Source organism: Salmo salar, chromosome 17 (assembly GCF_965601325.2).
Source record: "Salmo salar chromosome 17, fSalSal1, whole genome shotgun sequence".
In the NCBI taxonomy this organism is placed as follows: domain Eukaryota; kingdom Metazoa; phylum Chordata; class Actinopteri; order Salmoniformes; family Salmonidae; genus Salmo; species Salmo salar.
This window is the reverse complement of record NC_138307.1, coordinates 27034734-27051683: the sequence shown is the minus strand read 5'-3', so window position 1 is coordinate 27051683 and position 16950 is coordinate 27034734. Positions and strand designations below refer to the sequence as shown.

General features: G+C 45.2%; 1 protein-coding gene across 4 annotated transcripts in view; it reads left to right on the top strand.

The window, feature by feature from the left end:
* LOC106595176 (immunoglobulin-like domain-containing receptor 2) overlaps positions 1-16047 on the top strand; it is a 43366-nt gene extending 27319 nt beyond the window's left edge. The window contains exons 4-11 of one of the 4 annotated variants that reach the window (XM_045699492.2): positions 2308-2370; positions 6192-6338; positions 7203-7376; positions 7638-7766; positions 9682-9919; positions 10162-11026; positions 11515-11552; positions 13253-16047. In XM_045699492.2, the coding sequence (XP_045555448.2) occupies positions 2308-2370; positions 6192-6338; positions 7203-7376; positions 7638-7766; positions 9682-9919; positions 10162-11026; positions 11515-11547 (1649 nt within the window). In that variant the 3' untranslated portion in view covers positions 11548-11552; positions 13253-16047. The remainder of the gene's footprint in view (positions 1-2307; positions 2371-6191; positions 6339-7202; positions 7377-7637; positions 7767-9681; positions 9920-10161; positions 11027-11514; positions 11553-13252) is intronic. The other 3 variants (XM_045699491.2, XM_045699494.2, XM_045699493.2) reach the window with 3 other exon arrangements.
* Positions 16048-16950: the final 903 nt, after the last annotated feature.

Below are 16950 nucleotides of genomic sequence, written 5' to 3'. Positions count from 1 at the left end.
CTGCTTCAAACCACTGGAGGCCAGGACAACACTGGACAGTCTGTCCTGTACCAGCCTGAACAATAGACAGATATGGGCAGCATATTGCCAAGGTTGGTATCAGGATCCCTGCTTCAAACCACTGGAGGCCACAGGAGAAACATTGTGCTCCTTTGGGGTAATAGAAAAACAGATCTTTGTATTCCCTCAGGCAGGGTCCTACCTAGGCAGCGATAGTAGGAGTATGTCAAGATGTATAGATCAGGTTAATACAGGCTCTCACACTTAACAACATTACAGTACTAATAACCTTCTGAATACCTTCTGTGTCTGACATCAATATGAGTGGATTTAAGTCCTTTCTACAACACTCCAGGTTCGTATCAATATGAGTGGATTTAAGTCCTTTCTATGACACTCCAGGTTCGTATCCTTCTTTGAAAAAGTATTGCTTCACCTGCTACATTTCTAGTCTTGTAGTGTGACACGGACTGTGGTGTTTGTATGGTCAGCATGGTAGCAGCCAGGATACAGTATACTCCCTACATGTATTTTAGATGTGTATCTCTATGGCTACTGTACAACATTCCAGCACACAGCCAAGATCAAACAACCACATTATGGGGGGAAGTAAATGGTCTTCCCTAATCTACTCTATCTCTCTCTCTCCATCCCCCCGTTCTCTCTATTGCTATCTCCCTCTCTCTCCATCCCCCCTTTCTCTCCTATTCCTCTTTCCCTCTCTCACCCTCACTCTCCATCCCCCATTTCTCTCTATTCCTCTCTCCCACTCTCTCCCTTACTCTCATCCCCCATTTCTCTCTATTCCTTTTTCTCCCACTCTCTCCCTTACTCTCATCCCCCATTTCTCTCTATTCCTTTTTCTCTCTCTCACCCTCACTCTCCATCCCCCATTTCTCTCTATTCCTTTTTCCCTCTCTCACCCTCACTCTCCATCCCCCATTTCTCTCTATTCCAGTCTCCCTCTCTCACCCTCACTCTCCATCCCCCATTTCTCTCTATTCCTCTCTCCCACTCTCTCCCTCACTCTCATCCCCCTTTCTCTCTATTCCTCTGTCCCTCTCTATCCTTCTCTCTCTCTCTCTTTCTCGCTATTCCTCTCCCCCCTCTCTCTTCTCTTCTCCCCCCCACCCCCTCTCTCTCTCGTACCAGCCTGTGCCACATTATAACACATTTGTGTGAGCGTGGCTAACCTTTTTTTGTGGAGTTGTATATGAGGTTGAAATATGAACTAACATTAGTGACTCATATCCCCAGAGAGGGAAACAGTAAGAGATAGAGAGAACGTGTTATTGTAACACAGAGCTGCTGGCAGTGAATTCACTGCCTATGTATTTGTGACATCACTGTGATGGACTGGTAATATCATCAACTCATTTGTCTACAGACTGACTGGAAGCTCCCCAATTCAATCCACTACAGATAAAGGGAAGCAGCACCAGGTTCAGTCAGTCTGTTTGAGTCAGGCTGTATTTCAAGGACAGGTGTGGTGACTCAAAGCATTGCTTTTCAACTAAAACCTTATCAATGACAAGCACATTAAAGTTAAAGCCAGATGACTGAAGTATCTTCAACTGTCTTCATAAAGCAGAGGTTGCTGACTGTGCTCTTCACAGGTCCTCACGGCCAGCCATAGCTATGGAAACCATGTGATCCTGTGTGGATCAGTTGGTAGAGCATGGTGCTTGTAATGCTAGGGTTGTGTTGGTTTTTTGAAGTATGAAAATGTATGAACTCTGGAGAAAAGCGTCTGCTAAAGGACTAAAATGTAAATGTGAGAAAATGAAACACAGTTCCCTAAACAGGTACATATTCAGTGGGGCTGTGATGGAAAAGCCCTATCAGAGTGAGTCAGGATGTATTTCATGTGGGGTGAAGGAAACACAGTCATATTTCTCAGCATCATTGCTTTTCAACAAAACCATATTTAGACTGAAACCACATTTAGACTGAAAGTGGCATCTTCTGCATGCTGGCATGTCCACCTTCCTGGCTCTTCTATTGTCCAAATCTCTGCATGCTGCTGCTACCTGTACTTCATTCTCCCAGAACTTTCCCATGACCCTTGACAATTCCTTTTTTAATTCAGTCGATTCAAGAAGTAAACTGAAATTCCAATTCCAATTTCCCTCAACACTTAAAAAAAAAAATGGAATTAGAATTTTGGTTTAGATCCTGAATTGAAATGGAATTGACCCCAACCCTGCTACTCCCCTGTCTTTTGACCTTTCCTGCCCTCTGTCCTGTCTTGCCCTGCCCTGTCCTGTCCTATCCTGTCCTTCACCTCTGCTCTTCTCCTCTCTCCAGGTAAGACAGGTACGGGTCTGTCAGATGATCTCCTGCCTGACTTTGATGTGAAGATTATGCCAGGTAGGTAGGGGCGTGTCCTCCTCACCTGTGTCTGTCTGTCTCTTCTTTCACTCATTAACACAAAACTATTGCTTCTTCACTGCCCAATCAGCTTCATGTTGTTCTTTAGTAATCCAATCAGTTATCTTATTACAAATCAAACAAATGATTATGGTCAGTTTACTGTTGAACAGAGAGAGAGACAGACCAGAGAGAGAGAGCGAGAGACAGATAGAGAGACAGACCAGAGACAGAGAGACACAGACCAGAGACAGAGAGAGAGACAGACCAGAGAGAGAGACAGACCAGAGAGAGAGAGACAGACCAGAGACAGAAAGAGAGAGACAGACCAGAGAGAGAGGGAGAGAGAGAGTTAGACCAGAGAGAGAGGGAGAACAGAGAGAGAGACAGACCAGAGAGAAAGAGAGACAGACCAGAGACAGAAAGAGAGAGACAGATCAGAGAGAGAGAGACCAGAGAGAGAGAGAGAGACCAGAGAGAGAGAGAGACAGACCAGAGAGAGAGAAAGAGAGAGACAGACCAGAGAGAGAGAGACAGACCAGAGAGAGAGGGAGAGAGAGACAGACCAGAGAGAGAGGGAGAACAGAGAGAGACAGACGAGAGAGAGAGAGAGAGAGAGAGAGAGAGAGAGAGAGAGCGAGAGACAGACCAGAGACAGAAAGAGAGAGACAGATCAGAGAGAGAGAGAGAGAGAGACCAGAGAGATAGGAAGAAAGAGAGAGAGAGACTTGTGGTTTCTGGCCCAGCCCAAAGGAAGTCCATCATTAGGGATTGTTATTGTGAGTAACATAATTATAGTGAGAGAGTTTAGAGGATGGTTGAACTGGACATTATGGAGTAATGATGTTTACAGGATGGTTGAACTGGACATTATGGAGTAATGATGTTTACAGGATGGTTGACCTGGACATTATGGAGTAATGATGTTTACAGGATGGTTGAACTGGACATTATGGAGTAATGATGTTTACAGGATGGTTGAACTGGACATTATGGAGTAATGATGTTGAGAGAGTTTACAGGATGGGTGACCTGGACATTATGGGAGTCAGAGAGAAGGGAGTTGATATTGTCTTCTGTCACATTCCCCAAATTCAGATGTTTCCTCGTCTTGGAGGTTGTTGACAGATTTGGGTATGGTGAGATGGAAATGGCTTATTCAGGGATGTCTCATTCACTCTCATTTCAAATGTTGATGTTGCATTAGTACATGTTCTTCTCAACAGCAGCTCCCACATCGTACTGTAATGTTTCATAGTCAGTGTTTGTGTTTAGCAGCTCCCACATCGTACTGTAATGTTTCATAGTCAGTGTTTGTGTTTAGCAGCTCCCACATCGTACTGTAATGTTTCATAGTCAGTGTTTGCGTTTGTAGTATGTAAAATATAAATATACAGTGCGTTTGGAAAGTATTCAGAACCCTTACACATTTTGTTATGTTACAGCCTTGTTTTAAAATGGATTAAATATTTTTTCCGTCATCAATCTACACACAAAACTCCATAATGACAAAGCAAAAACAGGTTTGTAGAATTTTTTACAAATTTATTTAAATAAATCTGAAATATCACATTTACACAAGTATTCAGACCCTTTACTCAGAACTTTGTTTAAGCACCTTTGGCAGTGATTACAGCCTCGAGTCTTCTTGGGTATGATGCTGAAAGCTTGGCACACCTGTATTTGGGGAGTTTCTCCCATTTTTCTCTGCAGATCCTCTCAAGCTCTGTCATGTTTGATGGGGAGCGTCGCTGCAAAGCTATTTTCAGGTCTATCCAGAGATGTTCAATCGGGTTCAACTCCTGAGCACTCTGGAGTAGATTTTCATCAAGGATCTCTCTGTACTTTGCTCTGTTCATATTTCCCTCGATACTGACTAGTCTCCCAGTTCCTGCCACTGAAAAACATCCCCACAGAATGATGCCGCCACCACCATGCTTCACCATAGGGATGGTGCCAGGTTTCCTCCGGACGTGACGCTTGGCATTCACGCCAAAGATTTCGATCTTGGTTTCATCAGACCAGAGAAGTCTGAGAGTCCTTTAGGTTCCTTTTGGCAAACTCCAAGCCGGCTGTCATGTGCCTTTTTGTGAGGAATGGCTTCCGTCTGGCCACTCGACCATAAAGGCCTGATTGGTGGAGTGCTGCAGAGATGATTGTCCTTCTGGAAGGTTCTCCCATCTCCACAGAGGAACTCTGTCAGAGTGACCATCAGGTTCTTGGTCACCTCCCTGACCAAGGCCCTTTTCCCCCATTTGCTCAGTTTGGCCGGGCGGCCAGCTCTAGGAAGAGTCTTGGTGGTTCCAAACTTCTTCCATTTAAGAATGATGGTGGCCACTGTGTTCTTGGGGACCTTCAATACGGCAGACATTTTTGGTACCCTTCCCCAGATTTGTGGCTCGACACAATCTTGTCTCGGAGCTCTACGGACAATTCCTTCAACCTGTTGGCTTGGTTTTTGCTTTGACATGCATTGTCAACTGTGGGACCTTATATAGACAGTTGTGTGCCTATCCAAATCATGTCCAATCAATTGAATTTACCACAGGTGGACTCCAATCAAGTTGTAGTATCAGACCTCAGGATAAGACCCAGATGCAGACAGTTCGAAATAACAAAAGTGTATTACAACAACGGGGGCAGGCAAACGACAGGTCAAGGGCAGGCAGAGGTCAGTAATCCAGAGCAGAGTCTGAAAGGTACAGAACGGCAGGCAGGATCAGGGTCTGGGTCAGGCAGAGGTCAGTAATCCAGGACCGTGTCACAAGGTACAGAACGGCAGGCAGGCTCAGGGTCAGCTCAGGGTCAGGCAGGCAGAACAGTCAAAACCGGGAAAACTATAAAACAGGGACTATAGAGAAAAACAGGAGTATGGGAAAAACGCTGGCAGGCTTGATGAGACAAGATGAACTGGCAACAGACAAACAGAGAACACAGGTATAAATACACAGTGGATAATGAGGAAAATGGGCGACACCTGGAGGGGGGTGGAGACGAGCACAAGACAGGTAAAACAGATCAGGGTGTGACATGTAGAGACATCTAAAGGATGATCAATGGAAACAGGATGCACCTGAGCTCAATTTGGAGTCTCATAGCAAAGGGTCTGAATACTTATGTAAATAAGGTATTTATGTTTTTTAATTTGAATACATTTGCTAAAATTTCGGAAAACCTGTTTTCGCTTTGTCATAATGGGGTATTGTGTGTAGATTGATGAGGAACAACATTATTTAATCGATTTTAGAATAAGGCTGTAATGTAAAAACAAAATGTGGAAAAATGGAAGGGGTTTGAATACATTCCGAATGCATTGTTTGTCTCTGTGTGTATTAGAGATAATACAAATATGCCTCTGTGTGTAGTATATAGAATATAAATATATGTCTCTGTGTGTAGTATATATAATATAAATATGTCTTTGTGTGTAGTATATAGAATATAAATATGTCTCTGTGTGTAGTATATATAATATAAATATGTCTCTGCTTGTAGTATATATAATATAAATATGTCTTTGTGTGTAGTCATCATTCTGTCATAATGATGGTAGTCGATTAGGTCAGTATCAGCCATGTACTCTCTGCATGACATACTGTAACAGGAAACACTCTTTCCCTTTCCTGCCTGTAGCCTAGTCCCCTGACCAGACTTCCTGAAAAGTTGAGAGGATGTCTGTGTGTGTGTGTGTGTGTGTGGAGAGAGTGCGAGGGAATACGCTTCCAAGCAAAAACAAATACCACTTCCTACTCTAGAATGTTGCACATAGAAATGTAACTTTCATCTCTCTCTCATTTCTCTCTCTTATCTCTCTCTTTCAGAATGGGCCTTTGTGGGCTCGGTAGCCCTGGGTATTATCCTGTTCATCTTGCTGTTTGGTGTGTGTTGGTGCCAGTGCTGTCCTCACTCCTGCTGCTGTTATGTGTCCTGTTGGTGCTGTCCTGAGACCTGCTGCTGCCCACGACACTGTAAGTCCTGCTGCTTCCACTAGAGATCATACCACGTAAGATCAACTGTTGTAGTAAACTAATATTGTAGCATACTACTGTATGTCACTCATTCTACCAATCCACGACCACCTTTTTAGTGGATATCATTTCTACTACTGTACGGCCCCTCTATTCCCAGAGCACCTGTGGAGTCAGGAATACCTGAAGTGTCTGATGAATGGTCCACCTCCTGTCACGCTCTGACCTAGGAGAGATGTGTTTTCTCTGTTTAGTTAGGTCAGGGTGTGATAGGTGGGTGGGCATTCTATGTTTTGTTTTCTATGTTTTGGCCGGGTATGGTTTCCAATCAGAGGCAGCTGTCTATCATTGTCTCTGATTGGAAGCCATACTTAGGCAGCCTGTTTTTCCCTGTGGTTTCGTGGGATCTTGTTTTTTGTGCAGCTGTGTTTGAGCAGCCCCAGAACGTCACGTATGTTTCAGTTTCACCTGTTTATTGTTTTTGTTCAAGTTCACAAATAAAATATGTGGAACTACCGGCACACTGCGCCTTGGCTAATTTATGACAGGAAATACGAAGACAGCACTTGTGACACCTCCAGAATTAGATACCTGAAGTGATGAATGTTCCTCCTCCAGTATTACCTGTGGAGTCTGGAATACCTGAAGTGATAAATGTTCCTCCTCCAGTATTACCTGTGGAGTCTGGAATACCTGAAGTGATGAATGTTCCTCCTCCAGTATTACCTGTGGAGTCTGGAATACCTGAAGTGATGAATGTTCCTCCTCCAGTATTACCTGTGGAGTCTGGAATACCTGAAGTGATGAATGTTCCTCCTCCAGTACTTTCTGTCTCTTCTATCTCTCTGTTTTCTCTCCGTGTAGTGTACGAGGCAGGAAAGGGGTTGAGGAGCACGGCTTCGTCCCCCCAGATCGCTGTCTATCCACCCTACTACGTACCTGGGGTCCCGGCCATGGTCCCCATCGCTCCCCCCTCCCTGGTGGACACCAGGATGATGTCCGCTCCCCCCTCTCTGTCAGAGAACAGCGCAGCTGGAGGTGGGTACTGGGTCTGGTCTGGTGTTGTCTATTGATGTTCTGATGTTTTAAACGTTATCTAACAAACTGCATTTGGATTTTTAACATCATTTCTTAATTTAAGGCAGCAATATAAGAAACATACTGATATAGTTGAACAGCCATTTCTTCACCTTGTTGAATGTGTGTGGAAAGCTCATACAGAGCTCGACAGTTTGTAGTAGTGAGGCCTGTCTCTCCTCTCCTGCCTGACAAGTGTTTGTTGTCTCATATACGTCTCAGTGCGGCCTGTGTACCGGCTGCAGTCCACTCTGGATCAGTCCTCTCTGGATCAGGACTCTCTGAAGGTGTTGCAGCACGTAGAGAAACAGCTGGCTCATTTCCATCCGGCCAAGCCCCAGAGCCACGACTGTAAGCCCGACAGACAGACAGACAGACAGACAGACAGACAGACAGACAGACAGACAGACAGACAGACAGACAGACAGACAGACAGACAGACAGACAGACAGACAGACAGACAGACAGACAGACAGACTCTATACACCCTATACTCTACTCTGTCTGAAATCCACTTCTGCATGTGTCATGACTGTAAGCCCTACAGACAGACATATAGCTACCCTACCCTGTGTAGACTCAGCAGGACTTATAATCTACTACACTCTGACATCCTCTGTGAAATCAACCAGACTCATGGCTGTAAGCCCTACAGACAGACAACCCCTGTGTAGGACAGAGTCAACATGCTTTATATACTCTAGCTATAATCTGCATGAAATCCATTCTGAAATAACCTCTGCCTACACACTACTCTCTGAAATCCTAGCTTCAACAGTGCTCCTCTTCTCTCTTCTCCTGCAACTGCACAAGCATTTCACTACACCCGCAATAACATCTGCTAAATATGTGACCAATAAAAATGTATTTGATTTGAAAGCATAAAGACAACACACCTGATTCTTCCTACTTCATAAAGACAACACAACTGATTCATTCTACTTCATAAAGACAACACACCTGATTCATTCTACTTCATAAAGACAACACAACTGATTCATTCTACTTCATAAAGACAACACACCTGATTCATTCTACTTCATAAAGACAACACAACTGATTCATTCTACTTCATAAAGACAACACACCTGATTCTTCCTACTTCATAAAGACAACACAACTGATTCATTCTACTTCATAAAGACAACACACCTGATTCATTCTACTTCATAAAGACAACACACCTGATTATTCCTACTTCATAAAGACAACACACCTGATTCTTCCTACTTCATAAAGACAACACACCTGATTATTCCTACTTCATAAAGACAACACACCTGATTATTCCTACTTCATAAAGACAACACACCTGATTATTCCTACTTCATAAAGACAACACACCTGATTATTCCTACTTCATAAAGACAACACACCTGATTCATCCTACTTCATAAAGACAACACACCTGATTATTCCTACTTCATAAAGACAACACACCTGATTATTCCTACTTCATAAAGACAACACACCTAATTGTTCCTACTTCATAAAGACAACACACCTGATTCATCCTACTTCATAAAGACAACACACCTGATTCATCCTACTTCATAAAGACAACACACCTGATTGTTCCTACTTCATAAAGACAACACACCTAATTATTCCTACTTCATAAAGACAACACACCTAATTATTCCTACTTCATAAAGACAACACATCTGATTCATCCTACTTCATAAGGACAACACACCTGATTCATCCTACTTCATAAGGACAACACACCTGATTCATCCTACTTCATAAGGACAACACACCTGATTCATCCTACTTCATAAGGACAACACACCTGATTCATCCTACTTCATAAGGACAACACACCTGATTCATCCTACTTCATAAAGACAACCCAGCTGATTCATCCTCGTTTTAGGAGCCAGTCTCACACTATCCGTACATCACCACCTTGTTGATCCTCATCTAATGATTCATTCCTTGAATTCCTCCAATCTTCATCAACTGCTGGCAGATTGTTTTCTTTCTCAGATTGGATGTGTTGGCCTTGTGTGTCAAAGACAGTCTGTAGAAGAAGACCTATTGTAATGTGTCTGTTTGTTTTAGAGGTTTTTCATCTAGGACTTCCTCTCTCTCTCTCTATGTTCTGTGCATGTCCACTGGATGCTTCATTCAACTGGCATCTTATCTTAGGCCTAGTTACTGTGATACTAACACTGTGATTCATAGTATCATAAATACAAAAACGTACTCATGTCTCCACCCCTCCTCTCTCCTCCTCCTCCCCCTTCCCTCTCCTCTTCCTCAGCCTGCAGTATGTCAGAGCTCAGTTCTCTCCATGAGGTGGATACAGGGGGGTTCCGTCAGTCTTACCGACAGGTACAGAAGAAGGCCCTGCCAGCCATCCCTGACCACGACCGTGACCTTGAAGACATCCCTGACCTCCATCATCCCTCGTCCTCCTCTCAGACCCGTCGCTCCACACGCTACCAGCACCGCCGCAACCGCAGCATTGAGGAGGACCATCATCATAATAATAACAGCAGGTCGCCAGAAACGCCTTTAGACTGTGTGTGTGTGGAGGGGAATGGGGGTTGTGTGTATGTGTGTCTTCATAGGGGTTGTGTGTGTGTGTGTGTCTTCATAGGGGTTGTGTGTATGTGTGTGTGTGTGTGTCTTCATAGGGGTTGTGCGTGTGTGTGTGTGTGTGTGTGTGTGTGTGTGTGTGCGTGTGTGTGTGTGTGTGTGTTCTGCATGTTCTAAGTTCCTAATGTGATGTTATGTCCAGGTGGAACCCTCGTTCGGAGCACCTGCAGCGTAAGGCCTTCCTCCTGGGTGGGAAGTCAGGCTCTCTGGATGAGCTGGAGGAGTTTGCCCAGTGCTACAGACAGAGAGGCCCCAGGGAGGAGCTCACCGTCAGGGACATCAGAGACACCGACCAGGAGTACGAGAGACTGGAGCTGCGTGAACGAGAAGGTGACCGGGATAGGGATCGGGAATACTATCCGCCTTCTTACCGGGACAAGACGGCGAAACGTGGTTACAGTGACAACAGGGATCGCGATGACCGCGCAGAGACTTGGCGAGAACGAGATCGCCAAGAGGATTGTCATGGGGATCGTCAGGGAGACCGACAATGCAGTTCGCCACCCTCGCCCAGGAAGAGACGGGGCACGTGGGACAACGAGCTGGAGCAGCGCCCCCCTAAACCCCCTGCCCCTCCTCCCCCTCCTCGCCAGAGCCCCCGGGGCCGGGACTATGATGACGAACTCCTGAGCACTCTTTTGGAGCGCAAGACCAGACGGGGTGGGGCCAGTGACAGTGGGGGTGATAGGGGCAGGGGAGGGGGGCGCAGCGAAGAGGACACGCCCTCAGACACACCCTCTAAGGGTTCTAAGGGCTCTAAGAAGAGCAGCGGCAGTGGCGGCGAGCGTCACCATAGCCGTTGGCCTAGCAACAGGGGGGTGGAGTTGGTATTAGACTCACGGGGAGAAGACTCTCTACCCCCGTACTGCCAGACTGCGTTAGAGCGGTTCAGAGCCACTGAGCGCCCCTCCCCCTCCCCTCGCCCCTCCAATGGAGGCTCCACCCATAGCCACACCCATACCCTACAGCAGGAGAGCGGAGAGGAGCGGGATAAGCCCCGGAAAGTGGTGAGCTACATTTAGGGTACACCCAGTATGGGTTCACTTCATCCACAGTAGAAATATACTGAAGAGATACTGTACTATAGTTGAGACTACTTATTTAGGACAAAGATATCCCTATGCTTATACAGTACTGTAGCTAAGACTGCTTAAAGGGATACTTCAGGATTTTGTCAATGAAGCCCTTTATCTACTTCCCCAGAGTAAGATGAACTTGTGGATACCATTTTTATGTCTCTGCGTGCAGTTTGAAGGAAGTTGCTAACTGGTGTTAGCGCAATTGCTAACTAGTGTTAGCGCAATGACTGGACGTCTATGGTAACTGCTAGCAACGCTAGTTAGCATTGGTTTGCAAAACTACTGAATGCAGAGACATAAAATTGGTATCCATGAGTTCATCTGACTGGGGAAGTAGATAAAGGGCTTCATTGCCAAAATCCCAAAGTATCCCTTTAAGGTAAGACAAGAGATAAGCTTATGCCCATCTTTCTTAGGTATGGAGGCTCACCTTTACAGATATACTGTGACTCAGGTGAGAAAGGAATCCGTTTTAGAAGTTATTGCACCTGTGCCTCTTAGCCAGAGAGATAAGCAGAATCATACCGTAATAAGAAAAGCTGGAAAACTATCGTCAAGATCTGAACCTGAACCACTTTGCTTACCTTTTTTATCGTTCCATTCTGCCAATGTCTTTTTTCTTATTCCCTGTGTTTGTTTTTCTAATCTAATGGTTTACAACTGTGTTTATATGGACTTTTATGGATCTAACTCCATTTGTCTGTAATCAGTTACAATTAAAAGGCACAGGTGATTAGATATCACATTTGTTCAACTTAACATCTTGACTACCACTACTAATACTTGGCTAATGCCAGCGTTGTGTTCGGCCTTCTAACATATTTATTTTTACCTCAGTTGAAATGGCAGAGCCAGGTGAAATCTCTTTGTAACCTTTGTGACCCCAATGTGACCCCAGAACCTGACCTCACTTATCCTTCTTATTCTGACTGCTTGCTGTCCCTTAGCCAACTAACTAACAGCTTGGCTTGCTGCCCCTCTCCCAACTAACTGACAAAGCTTGGCTTGCTGCCCCTCTCCCAACTAACTGACAGAGCTTGGCTTGCTGCCCGTCTCCCAACTAACTGACAGAGGTTGGCTTGCTGCCCCTCTCCCAACTAACTGACAGAGGTTGGCTTGCTGCCCCTCTCCCAACTAACTGACAGAGGTTGGCTTGCTGCCCCTCTCCCAACTAACTGACAGAGCTTGGCTTGCTGCCCCTCTCCCAACTAACTGACAGAGCTTGGCTTGCTGTCCCTCTCCCAACTAACTGACAGAGCTTGGCTTGATGCCCCTCAGCCAACTAACTGACAGCTTGGCTTGCTGCCCCTCAGCCAACTAACTGACAGAGCTTGGCTTGCTGCCCCTCAGCCAACGAACTGACAGAGCTTGGCTTGCTGCCCCTCAGCCAACTAACTGACAGAGCTTGGCTTGCTGCCCCTCAGCCAACTAACTGACAGAGCTTGGCTTGATGCCCCTCTCCCAACTAACTGACAGAGGTTGGATTGATGCCCCTCTCCCAACTAACTGACAGAGCTTGGCTTGCTGCCCCTCTCCCAACTAACTGACAGAGCTTGGCTTGCTGTCCCTCTCCCAACTAACTGACAGAGCTTGGCTTGATGCCCCTCAGCCAACTAACTGACAGCTTGGCTTGCTGCCCCTCAGCCAACTAACTGACAGAGGTTGGCTTGCTGCCCCTCAGCCAACGAACTGACAGAGCTTGGCTTGCTGCCCCTCAGCCAACTAACTGACAGAGCTTGGCTTGCTGCCCCTCAGCCAACTAACTGACAGAGCTTGGCTTGCTGCCCCTCAGCCAACTAACTGACAGAGCTTGGCTTGCTGCCCCTCAGCCAACTAACTGACAGAGCTTGGCTTGATGCCCCTCTCCCAACTAACTGACAGAGGTTGGATTGATGCCCCTCTCCCAACTAACTGACAGAGGTTGGATTGATGCCCCTCTCCCAACTAACTGACAGAGCTTGGCTTGCTGCCCCTCTCCCAACTAACTGACAGAGCTTGGCTTGCTGCCCCTCTCCCAACTAACTGACAGATCTTGGCTGAGATGAGTGGGGTCTTTTCACTGTTACACTGGGCTACATGAGCACAAAGCACAGCTTCCATCACTCTGCACACACGAGACTAACGTGAAGCTCTCTTGCTGTTTTCTTTTAACAGAGCACTCTTCTTAGCAGAGACTCTCTCATAGTTTGATGCCTGAAGAGGACACATACAGACACTGGGAAAGACACTGGGAATCATCCTCTACCCCCCCATCACCCCACACTGGGGATCATCCTCTACCCCCCCATCACCCCACACTGGGAATCATCCTCTACCCCCCATCACCCCACACTGGGGATCATCCTCTACCCCCCCATCACCCCACACTGGGGATCATCCTCTACCCCCCATCACCCCACACTGGGAATCATCCTCTACCCCCCTTCACTCCACACTGGGGATCATCCTCTACCCCCCCATCACCCCACACTGGGAATCATCCTCTACCCCCCCATCACCCCACACTGGGGATCATCCTCTACCCCCCCATCACCCCACACTGGGGATCATCCTCTACCCCCCGTCACCCCACACTGGGAATCATCCTCTACCCCCCATCACCCCACACTGGTGATCATTCTCTACCCCCCATCACCCCACACTGGTGATCATTCTCTACCCCCCATCACCCCACACTGGGAATCATCCTCTACCCCCCATCACCCCACACTGGGGATCATTCTCTACCCCCCATCACCCCACACTGGGAATCATCCTCTACCCCCCATCACCCCACACTGGGGAGGAGAGAGGTTCTCAGAGCACACTGGGCAAGCAGAGAACACCTTGGAGAGGTCCGTGACCTTGCATCCAGCAGCAGAGGGAATGGCTACCTCTGAGTGACAGGCAGTACATCCACTGGACTGACCATGGCACAGGACTTAGGATAGTCTGATCAGGCTTCAGATACACATCGATCACCATGACCTAAGAAGAAGAGTAATGTTCAGAGCTGGGACAAAGACCTCTGGATGCACAGGACAAATAGCACTGTGTGTGTGTGTATTGGTGGATGTGTGTATTGGTGTGTGTGTGTATTGGTGGGTGTGTGTATTGGTGTGTGTGTGTATTGGTGGGTGTGTGAGACAAAGTATGGTGCTTATTCCTGTCTGCTCTTTTGTGTGTGAGAGTGAATAGTTTCTCCATCTCCCTGTCTTCTCCATTCTATTCTTCTCTCTCACTAACAACACACACTGAATGACGATGTCATCCCGGAGTTTCTGTCACTGCCACCTCTACACAGTGCACGCTCTCTCTGTGAAGTCGCTGAATGATGATGTCACTCGGGAGTTTCTGCCACTGCCTGCACCACCACCACCACCACCACTGCCCAGTCACGGTCGAAGGCCGGCGTTGAGACAACGTTTGGATTCTGTTGTGTGAATGGTGTGGATCCCCCATCCCATTGTGTCTTTCAGTGCCATTGTAAAGCACCTATTGGCCTTGCTTGGCCTTGACTCTGTGGATAGAGGACACAGTGTTTCTTAATCATCGTGTTTAATGCAATGACACAATGTGGGTTATACCCAGTACGTTTGGACTAGAGGGTACTACTAACAGAGCCAGTGAGAGAAACTGGAACTTTAGGGACGGCAGGTAGCCTAGTGGTTAAGAGCGTTGGGCCAGTAACCGAAAGGTCGGTGGTTCGAATCCTCGAGCCGACTAGGTGAAAAGAAATCTGTTGATCTGCCCTTGATCAAGGCACTTAACCCTGATTGCTCCTGTAAGTCGCTCTGGATAAGAGCGTCTGCTAAATGACGGAAATGTACTGGGTTGTGATTATGTGCCATCTATCCTTCGAAGACTGTATTTGGTATGTAATAGTTTTATACATAGTTTATCAACTCTGCCTGTCTCTGTCATGTTGTGATTACAATGCAGTAAATGATTGTGCAAGTGTAACTGAAAGCGCTGTGTGTGTTTAAGATAAGATAACAAAGGTGTGTTTAGTTTTCTTATCAATGTTGTGTAAACCGCTAAACACACAACTTTATCTCCACTCATTAGCACATACACACACACACACATTTACTGACCTTCATGCAAACATACTGGCTGTCAACTTACCACAGCTTTCTCTTTCTTATGCCTGCAAAACTTGTAGAAGGATTCGTTACAATTGTTCATGTTTAGTGTTGTTTTTTCCACTTCTTTCAGTGTATTTATTGTTCATTGCTTTTGTGATTTTCTATGTTATTTTCTTTCTATGCTTGTTCTCTGTCATTGTGTTCCTGTGTTCCATTTATCTGTCTATCAATGAGACGTTGTTTCACTGAGTTTAAGTCATAGGCGACAGGCAACAATAGCTTTGTCTATTTATGATCATCACGTACTGACTGTTACTCTAAGAGATCTGGTAATCACACACACACACACACACACACACACACACACACACACACACACACACACACAGTCTGAAAACAGACAGTATCTTGGAAAGTGCATGTTGGTGAACACTAAACACACACAAGCACTTTAGCTGTATTTCTCCTTTAGGTTACTTTGTTATAATAACTTGTACCATAACTGGTTTTTTTTTTGCAATAACACTTACCATCCATTACAAACCAATGCCTAATAAACTATTTATTATTTAACTCCAGAGATGCAGTTTAACCACAGCATTTACCTCAAACATTGTTGACCAGACAGCTTCAATCTCATTCAATAAAGTCTACTTAATCTACACATCTTCTCCACTGTCCTTCACTCAGTTTATAAGGACCTTTTGTCACCCTTTAAGTGTTATGTCTTTATGGTAGTAAAGTATGTCTTATAAATCATTGTAGTAAAGTATGTCTTATAAACTGTGGTATGTCTTATAAACTATTTGTGAATCAACAATGTAGTTCTTATGAAGACTATATGAATGCTGTATAAAGTCTTAATAAACGTGGGTCAGTTAATTGTTCTGTTTTCTGACACATGTATTCTGTTGTGTCTGAGGCGCTGGCTGTTTTCCGCCAGGCGACTCATGATGTGGCTTGGGGTTGGGAGGTTGGGGAGGGGCTGACCACTCAGCTCAGGGTTGTATGTGAGGAATGTGGTTGAGCAACTCCTTCCTAGGCCTGAGAGCCTTAGAGCTTACACACACGCTAGCCTGAGGGGAGTGATGACATCACTTCTCTGAGAGGATAACAACAACTATGTCAGATAGATAACAACAACTATGTCAGATAACAACAACTATGTCAGATAGATAACAACAACTATGTCAGATAGATAACAACAACTATGTCAGATAGATAACAACAACTATGTCAGATAGATAACAACAACTATGTCAGATAACAACAACTATGTCAGATAGATAACAACAACTATGTCAGATAACAACAACTATGTCAGATAGATAACAACAACTATGTCAGATAGATAACAACAACACTGTCAGATAATAACAACTATGTCAGATAGATAACAACAACTATGTCAGATAGATAACAACAACTATGTCAGATAACAACAACTATGTCAGATAGATAACAACAACTATGTCAGATAGACAACAACTATGTCAGATAGATAACAACAACTATGTCAGATAGATAACAACAACTAGGTCAGATAGATAATAACAACTATGTCAGATAGACAACAACTATGTCAGATAGATAATAACAACTATGTCAGATAGATAACAACAACTATGTCAGACAGATAATAACAACTATGTCAGATAGATAACAACAACTATGTCAGATAGATAACAACAACTCTGTCAGATAGATAACAACAACTATGTCAGATAACAACAACTATGTCAGATAGATAACAACAACTATGTCAGATAGATAATAACAACTATG